This window comes from Hemibagrus wyckioides, linkage group LG14 (genome assembly GCF_019097595.1).
Source record: "Hemibagrus wyckioides isolate EC202008001 linkage group LG14, SWU_Hwy_1.0, whole genome shotgun sequence".
In the NCBI taxonomy this organism is placed as follows: domain Eukaryota; kingdom Metazoa; phylum Chordata; class Actinopteri; order Siluriformes; family Bagridae; genus Hemibagrus; species Hemibagrus wyckioides.
Window position 1 is genome coordinate 2,404,172 of NC_080723.1, and position 22,447 is coordinate 2,426,618.

The window sequence follows — 22,447 nt, forward strand, 5'->3', positions numbered from 1 at the left end:
CTGCAAAACAGACATTAGTCTAAAATCTGTGTGTGGGCAATGGTGTATAAATGGTATTATATTAGCAAGCATTGTTTTTTGGGGGGCAAGTCTCTTCTTTAACTGATTATATTCAGGCTTAAGTACAGCGATCAGGCATAACATTATGACCGGTGACGTGAATAAGACTAATGATCTCATCATGGCACCTGTTAGTGGGTGGGATATATTAGGCAGCAAGTGAACATTTTGTCCTCAAAGTTGATGTGTTAGAAGCAGGAAAAATGGTCAAGCGTAAGGATTTGAGCGAGTTTGATGAAGGGACAAATTGTGATGGTTAGACCACTGGATCAGAGCATCTCCAAAACTGCAGCTCTTGTGGGGTGTTCCCGGTCTGCAGTGGTCAGTATCTGTCAAAAGGCGGCCAAGGCTCATTGATGCACGTGGGGAGTGAAGGCTGGCCCGTGTGATCCGATCCAACAGACGAGCTACTGTTGCTCAAACTGCTGAAGAAGAAGTTAATTCTGGTTCCGATAGAAAGGTGTCAGAATACACAGTGCAGGACGGGTCAGGGCTGTTTTGTCAGCAAAAGGGGGACCAACACAATATTAGGCATGTGGTCATAATGTTATGCCTGATCAGTGTACATGTTATATGAGAAATAATATTGGTCAAAAGTCTGGACACATGCTCATAAAAGAGATTTTCTATATTAGAATAATAATGCAGACATTAACACAATGCAGTACCATAAGGAATTATGCACTGAAAAGAAGAGAAAAACTCAGAATTTCATGAAAGATCTTCACTCAGGAAGCTTTTCTTCCTAAACAAAATAACCTAAGCACTATTTACCCTCAAGATATTGTCCACGGCCACATGGACAGTAAGTTCACTTTGACCATATGTTAACCTTTATTAAACTGTGGTCAAGACGATTGAGTCTAGTGCGCTATAACGTTTGACAGGTAGTGCGGGTTTACAAAAGAATAATGTATAAGCTAGAAAACAGCGTCTTACTGTAACAGGCCCTCTGCTGGCCCTCCCTTCAGCACGTCAGAGATGACTATAGATGTCTCTCCACTCTGGAAGTGGGGGTTGTCTCTTCCGCCCGAGATGGCGATTCCAAACCCGAACCCTGGAGCCTGGAAAGAGGAGCCGGAATAGTTACGAGTAGAAAGGGAACACGCTGGACAGAGACCACTTTTCCTCACAATGGCTGCATTTTTAAGCAGGTATTTATCATTATCACAGCATCATTCACTTCCACAATGAACAAATAATGGAAAAGTGTGAGGAAATGAAAAGTAAGAAGTGATGGTGCCACTCAAACTGGCTGTGTAAACACAGTGTCATGCTCGTGTGAGTGGAGGAGTTGTTTAGGACAGTAACAGAGAGCAAAAGATATATAAGTGATGTTCCAGACTAAATATTTTTAGCCATTTGGCTTTATTAAAAATAGATGAATGTAAACAAAAAAGTGAAGGTATAGCTACACTATATTGCCAAAGGTTTTGGGACACCCCTCCAAAATCACTGAATTTAGTTGTTGTTTTTCAGGGGTTGGGCTCGGCCCCTTAGTTCCAGTGAAAGGAACTCTTAATGCTTCAGCTTCATACCAAGACATTTTGGACAATTTCATGCTCCCAACTTTGTGGGAACAGTTTGGGGATGACCCCTTCCTGTTCCAACATGACTTTGGGCACCAGTGCACAAAGCAAGGTCCATAAAGACATGGATGACTGAGTTTGGTGTGGAGGAACTTGACTGGCCTGCACAGAGTCCTGACCTCAACCCCATAGAACACCTTTGGGATGAATTAAAGTGGAGACTGCGAACCAGGCCTTCTCATCCAACATCAGTGCCTGACCTCACAAATGCGCTTCTAGAGGAATGGTCAAAATTTCCCATAAACACACTCCTAAACCTTGTGGAAAGCCTTCCCAGAAGAATTGAAGCTGTTATAGCTACAAAGGGCGGGACAACTCCATATTACATTCATGTACATGTAAAGGCAGACGTCCCAAAACTTTTGGCAATATAAGTGTATCTTTGTGATGAAGATGCAAGTTGCTTTTAACAATGGACATTGTCTCAAAGAAGCTTTACAAAAGACCTGAAAAAAATAATATATGATATGATAAAGTTCAAAGTTAATATTTCCTCCCTTATGAGTAGCCTGAGGTGACGGTGGTGAGGAAAAACTCCCTGAGAGGAAGAAACCTTGAGAGGAACCAGGCTCAGAAGGGAACCTCATCCTCATTTGGGTGACACTGGACAGTAAATAATGTAACTGTTGATAATGTCCTTTCTACAACAGCAACCAAGAGCTCTTGAGGATCTAACAGGTCAGTGTAGTCATGCTGTGATAAAAGTAGTTTTTACCATTGTTCAAGTAATACATAAAGAGCAAAATGCAGTATTTCTGCCCGTTCGTCCACAACATTTTTTTTCCTCCAAGTGAATCGAATCAAATTGTTATCACTACACTAATTATAACTTCTTATATTGGCTACACATTAGGCAGAGCATGAACGTAATAAATAGCAGATCATTCGAGATCCTCTGTGTAAGCTGTTGATGAGTTCTTGATGTTGAGGTGTTTATTTTGCACTTTTGTTATTTCTTTTCAGAAGATTGTTGTCTGTTGTAAAATAAACCTCAAAAATAGCTAAAACATTAATTTTTGTGTTCCGTCTTGTAAACAGACGGACATTAAAAAATACTTTAGTCTTACTCGCTGCTCATATCACCACAATATTCAACATCACAAAGGAAGAAAGAATGCGAGCAGCAGAGAAAAGAGAATAGATGAATGAAGAGAATACCCAGTGTGTTTCTGCGTCTGAATGATACAGTGATAAGAGATAAAATGGAAGACAAAGATAAAATAAAGGCGGTGATGGTCAAAGAGATACAGAAAAATTATAGGTTATAGGATAACGGAGATACAGGAAGGCCTTAGAAATAGAAAATATTGCTACCAGTGATAAAGTGCACAAGCCTTACTTTTATACAGTATAATTCTCTCAATTAGAGACATGTACTATATTGGCAAAAGTATTGGGACACCCCTCCAAATCATTGGCTTCAGGTGTTGTTTTCCAGAGGTTGGACTTAGTTCCAGTGAAAGGAACTCTTAATGTTTCAGCTTCATACAAAGACATTTTAGACAATTTCATGCTCTTTGTGGGAACAGTTTGGGGATGACCCCTTCCTGTTCCAACATGATTGCACACCAGTGCACAGAGTAAGGTCCATAAAGACATGGATGAGCGAGTTTGGTGTGGAGGAACTTGACTGGCTTGCACAGAGTCCTGACCTCAGCCCCATAGAACACCTTTGGGATGAATTAGAGTGGAGACTGTGAGCCAGGTCAAAATTGGGACGTCTGCCTTTACATGCACATGAATGTAATATGGAGTTGTCCCGGCCTCTGCAGCTATAACAGCTTCAACTCTTCTGGGAAGGCTTTCCACAAGGTGTTTAAGGGAATTTTTGACCATTCCTCTAGAAGTGCATTTGCGATGTCAGGTACCGATGTTGGCTTGCAGTCTCCGCTTTAACTCATCCCAAAGGTGTTCTATGGGGTTGAGGTCAGGACTCTGTGCACCTCTGAAAAACAACACCTGTATTCAATGATTTAGAGGGGTGTTCCAAAACGTTTGGCAATATAGTGTAAATACTGCTTTATAATGACCTTGAATAATTTAATAAACTGGCCAGATTATAGTTCAGTGAAACATAAGCACTTGGATCTTTCAGAATATCAAAAAAGAAAAAGAAAGAATACCCACCCTGTGCAAAGTTACTGTGTGCTGCTCCCATATCACTGTCTCCTCCATCGCTGCACTCTGCATTAGGAAAAGAGAGAGAAGAAGCAAAGTGTAAGTTGTGAGATTTACTTCCAAATTAACATCCTACACACCCTGAGGGGATCACGCTCCTAAAATACAGTGGAATCTCAGCAGTAGCGCAGCATTTGAATGTTTCTAAACTAGTGTTTGTGTTTTCCTTGGGCTCCTATTAACCGGCGCATGACTACATGATTTCCCCAAGAGCCTAAATGACCTTGATGTGTTACACAGTGATGGGAAGGAAGAATAGCATGGCAAAAAAACCTCAACTAAACTGTCTATGCAATGAGTATACAACAAAAGGCACAGCTTTTTTTGGATGAGGTATGTGAACATTGATTTATCCATTTATTTTTGCATCCTTTCCTGAAAATGTTATAGTACATTTGGATCAACCAACTTTAATAGGCTGAAGATGATTATTGTTTAGACAAGTGATAAACACAACAGACTTTAGCATGAGATGCTCTGCAAAGAGCAATACTTTATTAATCCTAAACAAACCCACCACTAAAGGCTAGGCAGAAAGGATGAGCTGGCGTCGTTTTAGCAAGGTCTGTAAACTGCACCTGGCAGGATATCCACATATTAAGTGGCACTTAACGTCCTTCTCTTTCTCACACGCATACAAACATCTATGAACAGTCGTCACTCATCCTCATCTCATCTTCACACGTTTGAAGTACATTCAAGGAGACAACTGAAACCTATGTTTGTAAAATTTCGATTAGCCCAAGCAAACCGCAGTCTCTCACCAAATGATTACCATATACATGCAAATCAGTGTACATGCAATATCCTTGCAATCTTCAGCATGCTGTACATTCACATGGATGAGTCCATAATCAAAGAGGAAGTCTTTAGTAAACACTTCCTTAATGTCTTCCTTTGGCATTGTTTAAACAAGCTAGGATTCGAAGGGGGAAGCTGAGTGCGGCATACCTTGGGACAATGGGCTGAAATAAACAAAGAGAATGTATGCAGGTCTGTTAGAGCGCTTTAACTAAGAACCTGGTCTGACAAGAGCTCATGCATCTCTCTGACAGATGAGCTTTCAGATCTTCATCTTAGCAGTGGGGTTGGGAGGATTCAGTGGGCAGTTCTGCCAGGCAGACATTCCACACCGCAGTCCGTTCCTCTGCGCCTCTAACCCAAACACAATCACTTAGCCAGTCTCTTTCTGCCATCTCTGCAACACGGCGCCAATAAACCCCTGGCAGGAGAACAGGAGAAGACTGCACAGCTTTACTGTAATTTAACAGCCTCCAGTGGACGTGGGCGATGAAGTACGATAGATAAAAGTAAACGGGCCTTGCCAGGTTAAACACAAATTTCTTTCCTTACACTTGTGGTGACTGCTGTACAGCATGCAGTTACACTTTGCTGGCGGACAGTGAAGACGCAAACTTCGTCTGAGAATGTCGAGGTCAACCACAACTGCATCTTTAAGCGCCAGCTAAGTTATTCGGTATACAAAAAGAGCTAACAGACTCCCACGACTGGCCAAGGATTCTCCAAGTGTCAGGGGAGAAAGGAATGCCAACCTTCCCACCCCCAGAGCTGGGCCGAGTATGCTCATTAGTCTCCCCATGCGGCTGATGCTGTGACACAGCCATGACACCAACCTGAGTCACTTGTGAGCTCTTATTATTCTAATACTAAATGTTATTTTACTTGCACATTTCATGGTCCCTATTAAACAAAGTGTCTAAGAAAGCATGCCTCCAAAATGATCCATGGCTTGCTCTCTCTCTCTCTCTCTCTCTCTCTCTCTCTCTGTCTCTCTCTCTCTGTCTCTCTCTCTCTGTCTCTCTCTCTCTGTCTCTCTCTCTCTGTCTCTCTCTCTCTGTCTCTCTCTCTCTCTCTGTGTGTGTGTCAGCTGCCATTTCCTGTGAGGTGAGTACCATGGCCAAATGAGCTCATTCTAGGGACCATTAAAGCATAATGAAGCATCAGAAATGGAGTATTAATTAAAAACAAAACTCTAATTTAACATCAGGTGAAAAATCGTGGGAAGCTAGATGTGCGGGAAATGTACTGAATGAGGAGACAACTACATATACACTACAACACTACTATATTAATTTCACTAATATCTTCATCTATATAGATTTGTTCATGACCATGGCCTGTAATAAAGAACAAGCTATAACTTTTGAATGCAGATGTAGGTAGAATGGCCAAATTTCTTGTGTGTTATACATATAGTCTTTAACAAGTCTATTATAAACACATTTGTATTTGTCACATATACATAACTGCACAGTAAAATTCTTTCTTCACATATCCCATCTTTGGGTGTTGGGGTCAGAACGCAGGGTCAGCCATGATACAGCGCCCCTACAGCAGGGTGGGTTGAGGGCCTTGCTCAAGGGCCCAATGGTGGCAGCTTCTGGTCAATGACCCAGAGCCTTAACCACTTGAGCTACCACCGCTCACAGATTCTGGTCCATGCTGACAGGATTGCATAATACAGTTCCTGTGGATTTTTTCATGCTGCAAACTCCATTCTCATGTTCTACCACACCCCAAAGGTGTTCTACTGGATTCAGATCTGGTGACTGGGAAGCCACGGAAAAACAATGAACTCATCGTCATGTTCATGAAACCAGTCTGAGCTGATTTTTCCTTTGAGATATGGAGCATCATCATACTGGAAGTAGCCATTAGTAGATGACTGTTTTTTATTAAAGGGTCTAAGATGTGCCAAGAAAACATTCCCCATAAAACTCAAGGGTCACTGGATAATACTTTTTCTCTTGACCAAGAACATACACTGATCAGGCATAACATTCTGAGCAGTGAGAGGTGAGGTGAATAAGACTGATGATCTCCTCATCATGGCACCTGTTAGTGGGTGGGATATATTAGGCAGCAAGTGAACATTTTGTCCTGTGATGTGTTAGAAGCAGGAAAAATGTACAAGTGTAAGGATTTGAGCGAGTTTGACGAAGGGCTAAATTGTGATGGCTAGACCACTGGATCAGAGCATCTCCAAAACTGCAGATCTTGCAGGGTGTTCCTGGTCTGCAGCGGTCAGTATCTATCAAAAGTGATCCAAGGAAGGAACAGTGGTGAACCGGAGACAGGGTCATGGACGGCCAAGGCTCACTGATGCACGTAGTGGTCCGATCCAACAGATGAGCTACCAACACAACATTAGGCAGGTGGTCATAATGTTATGCCTGATCAGTGTAAATCACTGTCATTACATTGTAATTTAATTGATTGAATTAAGGTCTGGTGGTTGATACTTGAAATTTATACGAAACAACAGGACTCTGGAGAGTAAAAAAAAATAATGTAGGCATCATTTAACGTAAAGAGCTCAAGCAAAAAACGGCCGATATAAGCATACCGGTCAATACATCTTTAAAAAAAAAACAAAAAAAAAACCCTGGAAGCCACCCTCTTGCACTTTTGGTTTTCCACAGTTCCAGAAAACCAGAAGGCTTTAGTTGCACATTTAGTGAGGCTACTGTAAATCTAAGCCAATCGAGTTCTCCACAGTGTAGGAAGGAGCCTGGCACAAGTGTCAGCTGACAGCTCTCTCCACTAAGGGGGCTGTAGGCTGAGACTGAAGCAGAGCCATTTGGGCCCACACACAGATGGATCAGACAGCTGAGTGCAGCTCTAACGAGAGGCTGGGGCCAAACACTCCCTAAAAAAGGCAGCTGTCCAAATCAGCTCATCAATAAGAACAAAGCAGATGGGATGGGAGAGTTATCACGTCAGCATATTACTACTTGTGTGTCACTGAGATATATACACACTCCCTGGTCAATTTATAGGAACACCCTATTATGTGCACCTCCTCATTCAGTGTAAACTTTCTCATTTATATTGTTAGATTCATGTAAAGCTGATGTCCACTGTTAAAGGTGCTATACAAATAAATGTGAATTGAATTAAACCATGTGCAAGCAATCAGAATGTTCAGTGCTGACAGGAAGGACATGGTAATGCAAATAAGTACATTTTACTACACTGGTTTACAGACGTTCATCTAGGAAGCTTAAATTAGATGAACCTAGACCACATCCTATCAGCCAAGGAGTCTGAGGCTACAGTGGACATAGGCTAACCAAAAGATGAAGATCCAAAAATTACCACTACAAAAGGATGTCTTTTTTTCTATAACCATTAACCAGTCATTAATGGTATTAGGAACCCATATTACTTAAAAAGACAACACTGTTTGCACTAAATTAAAATAAGCAGGGTGCTAAACGCTCATATCTATCACACATGGATGCATAAGAAAATATAAAGTGCCTTGTAAAGAAAATTGGCTTGTGGGCCATGATTTGATTAGGTATCTGACCCGTCCTGTACTGTGTATTCTGACACCTTTCTATCAGAACCAGCATTAACTTTTTCAGCAATTTGAGCAGCAGTAGCTCGTCTGTTGGATCGGATCACACGGGCCTTGGTTCACCACTTCCGATAGATACTGACCACTGCAGACCGGGAACACCCCACAACAGCTGCAGATTTGGAGATGCTGTGATCCAGTGGTCTAGCCATCACAATTTGGGCCTTCGTCAAACTCGCTCAAATCCTTATGCTTGTCCATTTTTCCTGCTTCTAACACATCAACTTTGAGGACAAAATCTTCACTTGCTGCCTAATATATCCCACCCACTAACAGGTGCCATGATGAGGAGATCATCAGTCTTATTCACCTCACCTGCCAGAGGTCATAATGTTATGGCTGATCAGTGTATATGCATTTCTGTCGAGTCCAGAGAAACTCAGCTGTGGTTTAGCCGAACGGGTAAATAATGTATCTGTAGGTTTTAAAGGGTGTAGATTTCTCCCTACACTATATTCCCCACCGTGACATGTTTAGTTATGTTCTGTATCCTAGAATGGTTTCCAAGCGCTTGGCCTGAGATTGGTACTGTCCCACAGCATATTTTCCCCTCTCCCCTGCGGTAAGCCTAATGGGGTAGCAAGAGTATTAGACTTCCCGTGGGGAAAGATTGCTGTTTAGACAGTGAAATAAAACTATATCAAGACACAAGCTTTCACCACACACACACACACACACACAGCTGCAAATACTGTATTGCATTGTAATCTGCATTGTTTCTGAAGAATTCAGATATGATTAAAATCTCCAAAATTCAAAACAAGAGATATAGAGAGAGAGTGTCTTGTTTAATTTCATGTGGGTTTTAATATCAGCACACCTTTACACCATATACAGCCTATACAATCTTGGCTTTTATTATTAAATGCTCTTCAATTATCACAGTATTTCCCCATCGTTATAATAACAAATGCACTTAAGTATGGATCTTGGCCGCTTGTCAAAATGTGATCTCGAGACGTGACTCGGAGTAGTCGAAGACATGCATTACCATCATTTAGAGACATCTTTAGACGGTTTTCTGTGTGTTTGTGAATGCAAGAGTGTTTGTTACGTAGGGGTCACTGCGGTGAGATACAGTAATGTTCCGTAATAATGATGAGGAACATTGTGAGGATAAGCTCCTTATCTATTAACCCTTGCTGAGCTGTAGGTGTGGACTCATCTCAATCACACATCGTGAAAAATTGTCAATGACCGTAAAAGGTGTGGTCATTACCAGGTTACCAGGTAATATTGTGTGCGCTGATGACATTATTTTGGCATAATGAGACACAAATAGTTGGTCTAAAATAATAACTTGACAAACACAAGACAAACACAAGTCCAAACAATAAAAAGGAGTTAGCCAGGCAGGTCAGATTCTTTTTTCTGAACCAGCAGCATTTAAAGAACTGTGACCAGCCCTTTATTTTATTTATTTATTTTTTTACCTGCACTGCTTGTCCATGTCAAATTCTACCAATTCACGTACAAAGGAGAGTGAACAAGTGCCCTACTTTTAACGGAGCCTAGCAGCAGAACGAGGTTTTACTCTCAGCCTAGAGGAGAATTAATGACTTCAGATGCCAAATAACTATGTCACCATGAGATGAGGCATCTTCAATCAAGCTTTCAGTGGTCAGATGTTCTACAGATAAGTTGATCAATCATAACAGAAAGTGCAGCTATAGTAAGTAAAAAAAAAAAAACAGAGCTGACCTGCTGAATAGAGTACAAACAAGCAGGTCTGTCTCCTTCTCACACACACACACCCAAGAAAAATCGTGCCATGATTAATGTTAGAAACAAATTAAAAAAATAAAACGGGTGTCACCCTGCTGATGTATGTTAAATGTCCACTAGCTAGGGAGCATACACTGACAGTAGAGGTCATAACATGATACAGGAAGAATGGCGCCCGAGAGGATACTGTGACATTGAGTGCACATACGTGTCCATGTACGCATTTTTTCTTTAAAAATTATTGTTATAGACAGTACGTTTGTAGTTTAGCATCAAGACAAAACATTGCCATACGATGCTAGACAACAGGTCCACATGAACATACAGCGTACACACACTAGGAATTGCATGGAATCTAACCAAACTGCATTTTCTGCTGAGGAAATTAGAATGAACATAGAGAGCAACAGTTTTGTCTGAACTGTCTACTTACAGCAGTTTGGCTCATCAGCACAGAAGACTCATCACCTCTACCTCCAAACTCCCACACACCTTCAGATACTGCAGGCTTAAGTGTCCACCGACACCGGCTTCATCTTCCGCAGGAGACCGAGTACTCAATGCGCTTTCGAACAAAGTAAGAAAAAAACAATTTAATCCCACATTTGATCGCAACTCAAAAAAGCTCCACTCTGTTCTTCCATCTTCTCTCCTTGGCATGTATATATTTTTAAAAATCTATCCCCATCTCTTGTTTAGTCTCTTTCTCCCCTCTCTCAGTCTTTCTTCCTGTCTGTCTTTTTCTCTCTCTCTCTGTCTCTCTCTCTCTCTCTCTCACACACACACACACACACAAATAAATCCCAGTGGCCTGGCAACGTTCTGGAGTGTGCATAGAGGGAGGGGAGCTGCAGTTGTGCTACACTGTAGAGCTCCTCTGTTCAGTAGGAGCACAGATCCATCTGCAGTGTAAAGTGCTGTATTGGCCTTAACCCTTAGAGCGCCATGAGCGACCGAGTTCCTGTTACACTCAGCAATAGTGGACATTGTCCCTAGCGGCGCCGGAGAATTCCTCCGAGTGGCCGCATGAAGATAGATAAATATGTCCGGATCATAAAACTGTTGTTGTAATGATTTGATCTGAATTAAAAGGACAACAGGACGTCATGAAATGCGTCAATGTCGCTGATTTGGAAGCAGTGACATTTGCATATCACACCCGGTCGCGATCTCCGTTGGCGTACAAGTCCAATATGCTGCATAGCGAGGCTAACACAGCATGGTTTTCTTTAGAACTTGTGCCAAGGTGGCTTGCTCGGGCTCTCGTGCACAGACGCACAAACAGCAAGAGTCCTTTTAGATGTTTTACATACAGGTGAACCAGCTGGGATAAGTAGTCTGATAGCTGCTGTAGATCATACAGATCATCATTCTCTCAGAGGTGTAGACGTTTGGAGAGACAGAAAGGGGGTCTGAGTTACACCGGATACACAAACACACACAAGCTTTCTGGCACACGGTCATCGTGGAATGTGTGTCAATACCCCGGCTGGGAGTGGTGACAGATTCCACGCATGTTTTCTTTTCCTGACACTCTATAGTGAAGCTATGCTGACACAGAGCAAACGTGAACATGGCCCACAGCCAGAGTAATAAGCAAACAAAGCGCTATAGAATGTGAACAATTGTGTAAACATGTAAAGAGCGTCCAGTATATCCGCGTTTATCTGCAAACACGTGAAGCGGGAAGGCAAAAAGTCAGCCTTTGCTGAGAGCAGAGACGGGGATTTGTAAAATCCCTTTAGAAAAAAATATGGAGGAAATGTGTCAAGCTGCTGTTCTATAGATCGAAAGTCTATAAATAGCCCAAAGCTGCTGATGCTACGCTACCCTAAAGAGCAGATATGCATTGCGTAGAGGTACGGTCGGATACAGAGAGGATGCGGAGCACATATGATGAGGCTTGAAATCACATTAATATATTCGTGAAGGTCACAGAGGTCAACGTGGATGACCAGAACTCTGGTCCTTGTCGCACTAGAAATCACGTCACACTATTGATCAAGGCTTGCCATGAGATTGGAGGATGTCTAAGTTTAGTTCGGCTAATGTAACGCAATACATTAACCTTGGCTCCCTGCAGAATCTTTTAAAATCCAGCAGTAATGTGCTTGTATCTGTGCAGTGACAAATTCTTTCCACACTTTTAGAAATAGTTTTGTTAAACAGCATTACTAATACAGTAGCTTATTGATGCACTCCGTGATCCCCTGAGAAAGAATCCAGAGGAACAGGAAGGACCACTTCACTTCTGCCTCTATAGCTATAACCAGGGATGGCATTACTCACACACTGCAGGTAAAACCTGATAAACATGCATGACTGTGATTCTTTTGTTCCGGCGTGCTAGAAAACCTTACAGCATTGCAAGACACAAAAACCATGACCGAAACTAAAAAAATGCTTTGAGGTAGGTTTAGAGCTGACCAGATCCTGTGTGCTTGTGATTTATTTTGTAGGGCCTGTAAACACCCTGTTGAGTGAAGCTTCAAGGACGTACATAATGAGCCCCTTAACTGTCACGCACAGGGAGGCGGGTAAATGCCGCCTGTTAAAGCCCCGGCGCAGAAATTTTATTTGAGAAATTATAACGCTAATCAGGTAAAACAATTAATTTGGTTTTAATCGAATTAGACGTCTTACGAACGAGAAGATATAACATAGCACCTGAGGAAAGGAAGAAAAAGCATCTTTTCTCAGTCACCTGTACACTTCACTGAGCTCAGTGGAGATGTGCTGATGAGCAACATTACATGCAAAATCTCTCTTTCGCCCCACATACACACATTACTCTCAGTGATGTATGAGCTGACAAAAGGGTACCTCCATTGATATATAGACAGCAAGGATCTCATTTCAGTAAGAGAGATTAATGATCGATCTTCGGATTTCCTGTTCACATCTGTATACACAGCGTAGAAAAGGTTTCTCATCTCGTAGATAGAAGATGAAAGGAAACAGACTTGAATCAGGACACGAAATCTAACTTGCATTCTCAAGCCCTCGTTATCATCCGATACGTCACATCATGTTGGGGTGGCTCATGGGGCAGTGGTGGCTAAAGCGGTTAAGGCTCTGGGTTGTTGACCGGAAGATTGGGGTTCAAACTGCCACCGTTGGGCTCTTGAGCAAGGCCCCCAATCCACCCTGCTACAGGGGCACTGCATCATGACTGACCCTGCACTCTGACCCCAACCCCCAAGGATGGGATATGCGAAGAAAGAATTTCACAATGCACTAATGTATATGTGCCAAATACAGACACTGCTTTGGCTAGTGACAGGCACAAGTGTTCGATTAATCAATGACTTCTTTTATGCACCTAATCATTTAATTAATAATAATAATACTGAATACAACGCTAATTGATTTTTCTTTAGCCTGGAGAAAGCCTTTAGGTTTTTATTACATTGAAACGCATGTCTATGACAAAGCCGGGCTCCATCTCTTGTTTACTAAATAAAGAAGTCAAGAGGGAACCAGTTGGTTAGACTGCAGTGACAGCACACAAAGTCAAGTGTGGTGATGTTTTAATATTCATGAAAATAAAGAGGAGCGAGCGCAGGGTTTGATCATGTAAAAATACACTCCGCATAGACGTGCATCTGCAGCGTGAGTTTCAAACAAAGCACTATGTAGGTGTTCTTACACCAGTATGCTACAGAGTATGTAATGAGCACTGATAGTGCACTGATAACACTATGGAAGATGTGGTAGGCTGGAGGTGCTTCATAGAAGAAGAAGAAGAAAAAAAAAATCACTACTACTAATAAATGTTTTCCTACTTTTTACTGCTTAAACCGAAAAGTCATCAATTAAGATACGTTCATAAATCCAGACTATCCGTAGGTCATTTTTATTGCTACTAAAATGAAACATTATGAAGAAAGCATGTCTGTATATAAAATCCACCCTATCTATATACACTAGATTGCAACGTTTTTGGACACCCCTCCAAATCAGAGGTTGGGCTTGGCCCCTTAGTTCCAGTGAAAGAAACTCTCAATGCTTCAGCTTACCAAAACATTTTGAACAATTTCCCTTGATCCACTACAAATCTAACCAGGATACTGGTCAGCACTGCAACCCTGATGGTTACTGAAACTGAATGAATGAATAATGGCATTATTATCATTATCCACTAGAAAGAGTCAAAGCAAGAGCATTTTCAGCAAGTTCTCCATTTTGTTTGCACATCCAGTCTTAATTTATTCCAACTCCACAACAATTTCCACCAACTGAACTGTAGCTCACAACTCATTTCTGGTCCATCGCTACAGTCAACTAAACAAAAATGAAAAGAAGAAAAGTCTCATTTTTTTCAGACGGCACCATTTAAAATGGCGCTACTGGGAACCCAAAAAAAATTGAAAAGCATTGCAAAAGAGAAAGCGCTTACACCGACCAATCATAACATTATGACCACCTACCTAATATTGTGCCGGTCCCCCTTTTGCTGCCAAAACAGCCCTGACCCGTCCTGCACTGTGTATTCTGACACCTTTCTATCAGAACCAGCATTAACTTCTACAGCAATTTGAGCAACAGTAGCTCGTCTGTTGGATCGGATCACACGGGCCAGCCTTCACTCCTCACGCGCATCAATGAGCCTTGGCCACCCATGATTCCGGTTCCTCTGGACCTGTTCTGATAGATACTGACCACTGCAGACCGGGAACACCACCACAAGAGCTGCAGTTTTGGAGATCCAGTGGTCTAGCCATCAAAATTTGGCCCTTCGAATCCTTACACTTGTCCATTTTTCCTGCTTCTAACACATCAACTTTGAGGACAAAATGTTGACTTGCTGCCTAATATATCCCACCCACTAACAGGTGCCATGATGAGGAGATCACTCTTATTCACTTCACCGGTCACTGCTCACAATGTTATACCTGATCTCTAACAATTTTTTTTTCTACAAAATGTACAGGGAATTCAGTCCACTGTGTGTAAAACTGACAGCCAAAAAACAGTGAACTGCAGAGAAAACTCCCTGACCGGAGGAGTGCTGCAGAGTCTACAGTGAATATCTTTTCCTTGAGCAACAAACCTGGAAAAGAAATGCTGGCAAACTGGGAGCTGATCCTCAAACCTGCTATTTAAATGAACCTGAGCACTATTATCACAAGTCTGTGTGTACGTGTGTAGGTCCACGTGCCCCATCTGAAAGGTAAAACCGTGTGTCCGCACCATACGGCCTACAGAACGTAATACTACACCAGTCAGTCTTCATTAGTGCCACGTGTCACTGGTGACCTTTGACCCCCAAAAAAAGTCATCGGCGTGAGGTGTTTGTGCACGTGGGAGGAGGAACACACCCTGGTGAATGTACGACCTACATTTCATACTAGTACGGTCAGCACAACTCCCTCCTTTCTTGCTTTCATGGAAAGCCTGACGTCAGAGTACAAACGGGAGTGCATGAAACAAGGAGGAGTTGAGAGGAAAAAAAAAGCATGACCACATATGCTTAGTATGTGGTTTAACCCTCTCTGAAGAACCAGAATGTCTATTTGACTGTATGAGGACAAACAAGAAAGACGTTTGAGAAAGTCTCAGGATACACGTGTCCTTATCTGAAACGTAGTTTAAAACAAAAGAGATCTGAATCCGATGCTGTGTAGACGGCGCCAATCCATAAATATTCAAAATGCAAATGACTTTAGTCATGGTTGTACCCGAAGATGACAGGGCGCGTTTGAACCCTCTCAGACATTTGCATACCTTTGTGTTTTGCATGTTGCCATTTTCGACAGTTACATCAAGTATCACATTTCCCCATATTCAGCACACCTTTGGCAGGTTTTCAACTAAATAAATAAATAAATAAACAAACAAACAAACAAACAAACAAACAAACACACTATAATACAAAATATGAAAGAAAAAAATTCCATCCTGCTGACAGGAAAGGACTGATTAAATCTTCATTTCACAGCCACATTAAAACCATCATACGCTAGATCTCCAAAAGGTTTGGAACACCCCTCCAAATCATTGAATTCGGGTGTTGTTTTTCAGGGGTGAGCCGGCGAGCCAACATCAGTGCTTGATCTCACAAATGTGCTTCTAGAGAAGAATGGTCAAAAATTCCCATAAACACACTCCTAAACCTTGTGGAAAGCCTTCCCAGAAGAGTTGAAGCTGTTATAGCTGCAAAGGGCAGGACAACTCCATATTACATTCATGTGCATGTAAAGGCAGATGTCCCAAAACTTTTGGCGATATAGTGCATCTGTATCGAACACACAGTTCCTTAAATGTACACACGCTTCAGTGGCCTCTGTAATCATCTCTAAACTCAAACTGTTTCATAAAGGAAGAAACAATAGATGGGCGAATAAGAACCCCATCGTTCTTATCCTCATCATGTTCTCTAGAGCCCATTTAAGTGTTTTATAAACCACTGCATGTGTTCTTGCTTCACTGGAGGCACTGAGCCCAGAGCAGCAGCAGCAGCAGCAGCATCACTGAAAACACTCTATGACGGCTCTATTTTGGGATCTCATGTCTCAGCACATCCATTTCATCGGATTTTCATTCCGCTCTGAGATTGTGCCGAGGAATCGTACAATGCTCCGAGATTAGACTGTCAGAATTAAGCGCTATGTGCAAAGACTCAGAAATTCTTCTAAAAATCCTGAACTGGTAAACAAAGAGAAAGAGAAAACAACTGATTATCTTATTAACATTAAAAAAAAATGCTATTTTGTTCCTTTTAACTGTTAAAATAGAGCTTTGAAAATACTGATGTGTTCTGATGCACAGTTTATTTAATAGCCATTACTAAAATGACTGTTTACAGTGTTAAAATAAATCACTTCTTTTTCAGAGCAAATTATGTAACTGAAACAGATATAGACTCAAATGATATTAGGAGAGAATGTTTCCCAGACTGGTGAGTAGATAGAAAATAAAACAGCAAACGTTTGCCTTCCCCCCCCCCTAATCTCCTGACCACATCGATACTCACATTTTTGAGGAGATTATGCATAGTGGGGGTCATTTCTATTCTCCCAGCCCTTCACTCTCACCATGTATAAAGGAGAGATTAACTCATTCAGCTCAAACACATGCAAAGATATGGTTGAATACTTATTTTGAGAAAACAGATTTTTGTCCCAGGCTTTTTTAAATATTATTATTATTCAGGGTTGGCCAGCAGACAACTACGCTATATTGCCAAAAGTTTTGGGACGTCTGCCTTTACATGTACATGAATGTAATATGGAGTTGTCCAACCCTTTGCAGCTATAACAGCTTCAACTCTTCTGGGAAGGCTTTCCACAAGGTTTAGGAGTGTGTTTATGGGAATTTTTGACCATTCCTCTAGAAGCGCATTTGTGAGATCAGGCACTGATGTTGGATGAGAAGGCCTGACTTGCAGTCTCCGCTTTAATTCATCCCAAAGATGTTATATGGGGTTGAGGTCAGGACTCTGTTCAGGCCAGTCAAGTTCCTCCACACCAAACTCACTCATCCATGTCTTTATGGAGCTTGATTTGTGCACTGGTGTGCAGTCATGTTGGAACAGGAAGGGGTCATCAGATTGGAGCTCACACTTAACTAATACAATCATCATCATTTGTTCACCCTAACTGCAAAATAAATAATAATAATAATAATTAAAAAAACAATAGAATATGCAATACACAGCACCATCTGTAGATGTATTTATAATCCTCACATCAGCATGACTGTGTGTATGCTAGTCTAAGTTTAATATGTGTAACTGTTGTGTCCCTGTACCGTACCGCAGTACCACACTATTTCGTTTCCCGGTACAGTTCCCGGGGTACATGGATCCGTATTTATGGTGTGTACTGAGAACGATTCGGTTGGAACAGCGACCACGTTTGAAAGAACGTACCTGGCCACGTGGGTAGCCGATGAAATGCGGCGTTTTTTTTTTTTTTATTGTTTACAAATGGCCGGCCCAAATGGCTTCGCACACTATGAAGGAAGGTTTTAGTGGGAATGAAATCAAAACTGTGGATGCTCCTCAATTGTATCGCTCAAAGGTTTGGAAGCATTTCCGTACCGAATCCCAAATACCGAGTACCGTACCGTGAGGGTCCTAATGCAAACACTTAACAACCTACATAAATTGCAAATACACAACAATGTTTTCAGACACTTCTGCTGACAGAAAGGTGATTTGAACAGGATCACAGGAATTACTCAACATATGGAGGAATGGCTGCTTCGGTTAAAACGATTGCTTAGGACATACACTATATTGCAAAAGGTTTTGGGACGTCTGCCTTTACATGCACATGAATGTAATATGGAGTTGTCCCGCCCTTTTTTAGCTATAACAGCTTCAACTCTTATAGGAACCCTTTCCACAAGGTTTAGGAGTGTGTTTATGGAATTTTTGACCATTCCTCTAGAAGAGCGCATTTGTGAGGTCAGGCACTGATTTTGTGATGACAAGAAAGCCTGGCTCACAGTCTCCGCTCTAATACATCCCAAAGGTGTTTGAAAGTTGGGAGCGAGAAATTGTCCAGAATGTCTTGGTATGAAGCTGAAGCATTAAGAGTTTCTTTCACTGGAGCTAAGTGGCCGAGCCCAACCCCTGAATTCAATGATTTGAAGGCGTGGCCCAAAACTTTTGGCAATATAGTTTATGTACATGAGCAATCAAAATGAATGCAGCTCAAGTTTCACAATTATGCAGATTAAATATAATACATGTAAACAGGCTCTATGAGTCACCTGGACTGAGTCACCTGGCCGTAAACGAGTCACGAGTCACTTAGACGTAAACGAATCGGGAGTAATTTAGACGTAAACGAGTCAGGAGTATCAAGTTTCATTAATATACATAGGATATTGGGTGATTAAAAACAAACAGAAACCGAAATACAGTCTTTAGAGTATGACACACACTCTGGATGACAGAGAGGAAGGACAGGTCAGACACTTTCAGCTTTCCTGAACCGGAGTTTCACCCGAAACAGAAACACGCCCATGTTAAACACCACTGCGTTTCATAGCAGGAGGAGATCCTCACTTCAAAACACTTTCTACCTGCTTAAAACTGACAGCAAAAAAAAAAAAGCCACAAATAACCCACAGGTCATTATTTAGAAAACAACTACAATCTTTTTTTTTTTCTTTTTTTTTTACCTTGGCGACTAGCTACATATTTACTCAAAGTTGTTGGTTTTTTTTAATGAAACACTAGTTTTGGTTAAGTCTCGAGCATGACTGTGAAGAATGTGTCCTTGTTATAGAAATGAATGTTATAAACTTTTTCCTTCGTGTACTCAACAACACAATTTGTGTAGATAAATATCAAGATCAACTCGTGTCCATATTTTAAATAGTACACTTGTTTAAACTACCTCAGAGTGACCGAAAGCTAAAAACAAATCACAACGTTACGTTATTTAAAACCCCACTGAGGTGAGGAGCGTCAAATAACGTTAGCTAGCTAGATTATCACTGACCGAGGATGACGCGTGCCTCAAGATACATTAACGTTAGCAAGACTATTCGGTTGTATGTATGTATAAATATATAGATAGGTATATTATTATCTGTGTTACATTATTAATCCTAGTTAGCTAACGTTAGTGCTAGCTATACAGCACACCGGCGTTTAGTAAACACATGACCTTAGTCGGAGGAGGAGGAGGCAGCCGGCTAACTGCTGCTCATGAGATGCCGTTTATTTCATGCTTTATTTTGCGATCGACGGAAAGCTCTTGTCACGTTAGCGATAGTGATAATGCAACGTTTACGTTGTAAATAAAGGTCGATATTAAAAAGCTTAAAGCAAAATAGAACGTTACCTTATTAGAAGCAGCCCTGGCAGACATTTTGTTCCTTCCTTCAGCTCCTCGAAGTTGGTGTAGCCTTTAAAACAAGACGGGCTACGTTTTGCTTGTTTAGAGAAAAACAACAATAAAAAAAACGAACCGTTTGCTTTTCCCCCGGCCAGAGGTGCCGCAGCGCCGGGCTAGAGTTTATAACTCAGCCGCCCTCTGTGGCCGGTGAGCAACATGTCAGCCGCGGTGTAACAGTCCAAAGTTCCCGGTGAGCTGTTCTGGAGCGGAGCGGAGCAAATACGCTATAGGTAGCGGCGTCCGCTAGTACTGACGGAATGTAAATCCTTTTCCAGGGAAAGAGCAACGAGTCCAAGCCAACGTATTCAAATATTCCTGACTGAAATATCCTCTTACACACGCGACAAGAGGCGCTCCAACGTCCTCCGACTCTTTAGTGCTGAACTGCAATGGCAGACACACAGGATAGCGTCGACTCCGAGCAACAGCCGTGACATGTCTGTCTGGGAAAGTCCATTCCGTACTCCAGGGGAGGGGAGTGTGTGTGTGTTGGGGGGGACCAAAATCAAAAGCGCAAAGCACGTCGCCTTACTGTAAAACCTATCTATGGACAATGACGTATTCCCGATATTAACACGAACTGCAGATCCAGGTTCAGCTTCCCCTGCCCACATGAACAGAATGAATAAAGAGATCGGTCTGAAAATGTGATGCCGCACCACCGACTGGGAGAAATGATTCAGTCCGGGCTAGCGCACGAGAGCTTGTTTCTCATGGAAGCTCAGTGTAACTGTAAAGTGATGAAGCAAAGCCAACTTTAACATGTGGTTCCGACCACACGAGCCATGTAAACCACACAGGAAACCCCATCCTCTTTCACGTGCCTGTCTACTCCATGAAATAGTCTCATTCATCAAGATGAACGGAAAGAAACGGTGCTGTTCACAATGCTTCTTTAAGTAAACTTTGCATATACGCTTATATATTTCCAAAAGTTTTGGGACACCCCTCCAAAATCGTTGAGTACAGGTGTTGTTTTTCAGGGACCCCTTTAGTTCCAGTGAAAGGAACTCTTAATGCTTCAGCTTCATACCGAGACATTTTGGACAATTTCATGCTCTTTGTGGGAACAGTTTTGGGATGAACCCTTCCTGTTCCAACATGACTGCACACCAGTGCACAAAGCAAGGTCCATAAAGACATGGATGAGTGAGTTTGGTGTGGAGGAACTTGACTGGCCAGAACACCTTTGGGATGAATTAGAGTGGAGACTGCAAGCCAGGGTTTCTCGTCCAACATCAGTGCCTGACCTCACAAATCCGCTTCTAGAGGAACGGTCAAAAAAATTCCCTTAAACACACTCCTAAACCTTGTGGAAAGCCTTCGCAGAAGAGTTGAAGCTGTTATAGCTGCAAAGGGCGGGACAACTCCATACTACATTCATGTGCATGTACAAGCAGATGTCCCAAAACTTTTGGCAACATAGTGTATGTGAATAAACTAAAAACTATATTGGTCAGTGTTTCGGTTTCATTGTCCAGCCCATATAAATGATCTGTTCCAATACTTTGGAACAGCTATTCACATGTCTTTCATCTCTGACTAAAGTGTACAAGTATTTTAAGAAAGATTACAATGCATTTAAGAAAGATTATTTTTCTGATTCAGCACTGATCATTCGACATATATTTGAGACAATTCTCAGACATGTTTTACACCATGAAGGTTCATGATGACTCCGATCGTACATGTAGACACAGGATACAACTTGTGTTACATCAAGCCACCATCTTGCCTCTGATGTGTTGCATAACTTAGTAAAAGGAGATGACCGTGAGTCGGCTCGGTTACTTAAAGGATGTCAGGACGGGTGTCAGGTATCAGCCGATACTTGGAGTTCGGATATTCTTATTGACAATGTAAAAAAAAAAAAAAATCTATGCTTAATTTAAATATTCAGGCTTTCTTTTGATTTTGTTCGTTCCACAGTCCTTTTGGGATATGGCAGAGTAAATCAAACAGCTTTACTGCAGACAACTGCGTAGGTATATAATGGACCCATAAGCAAGATACACAGCTCCATAAGCAAGAAAGTGTTTAGCTTGCATCTAAACTGCTAGGCATAACTCAGTTTGATGCCGGACGGCAAAGCAAAAGCCTTTTACAATGGTACACAACCAGATCAATGAGGAATTAAGTAAAAACACATGTCCAGTGGTTGTGTTGTTTTGTAACATGTGCCTTATCCTCATACTGATTTTGATAGTGTCAGCTCTATACCATCGCTCACACTCGTTTACACCGTTCCTCTGGAAGCACTGTCAGTGCCCTGGCCTGCTTTTCACAACACAGGCTATTGTATAACAAAGCTAAATAGCTTCTGACACCGGGAGCTCTGTAGCACATATAGAATCCTGTCCATCAACTTCTACGTTTCTATAGCAAGCTTATGTAACAGATCTGATAACTAACAATAAAAGTAAAAATGGGAAGCATTCCCTGTGATAGCTTTGAAGAAAAATAATAAAAATCGCTGGTGTTGTACTGCAGCATCTGGTGCATTTTTTTTTTTTTGTTGTTTTTTGCATCAGGAGATGATAATCATGAGCTTAGAGAGAATCATTGTCATTAGCCACATAAGCAAAAAGCAGCGTGGCCTGTACTGGATGTCCTCTGCGTGTACCAACCATGTTCAAGCTCTCAGCAGAAACAGT

The 22,447-nt window shown here is 41.7% G+C and overlaps 1 protein-coding gene across 14 annotated transcripts in view; it reads right to left on the reverse strand.

Annotated features, from left to right (window-relative positions):
• tjp1b (tight junction protein 1b) overlaps positions 1 to 22,447 on the reverse strand; it is a 67,111-nt gene that overhangs the window by 19,245 nt on the left and 25,419 nt on the right. For 12 of the 14 annotated variants that reach the window (XM_058407716.1, XM_058407725.1, XM_058407724.1 and 9 more), the window contains exons 4-5: positions 3,777 to 3,833; positions 1,000 to 1,124 (exon numbers count right to left, since the gene is read on the reverse strand). In XM_058407716.1, coding sequence (XP_058263699.1) covers positions 1,000 to 1,124; positions 3,777 to 3,833 — 182 coding nt within the window. Of the gene's footprint in view, positions 1 to 999; positions 1,125 to 3,776; positions 3,834 to 10,369; positions 10,502 to 19,739; positions 20,387 to 22,447 lie in introns of those variants that run through there. The other 2 variants (XM_058407723.1, XM_058407721.1) reach the window with 2 other exon arrangements.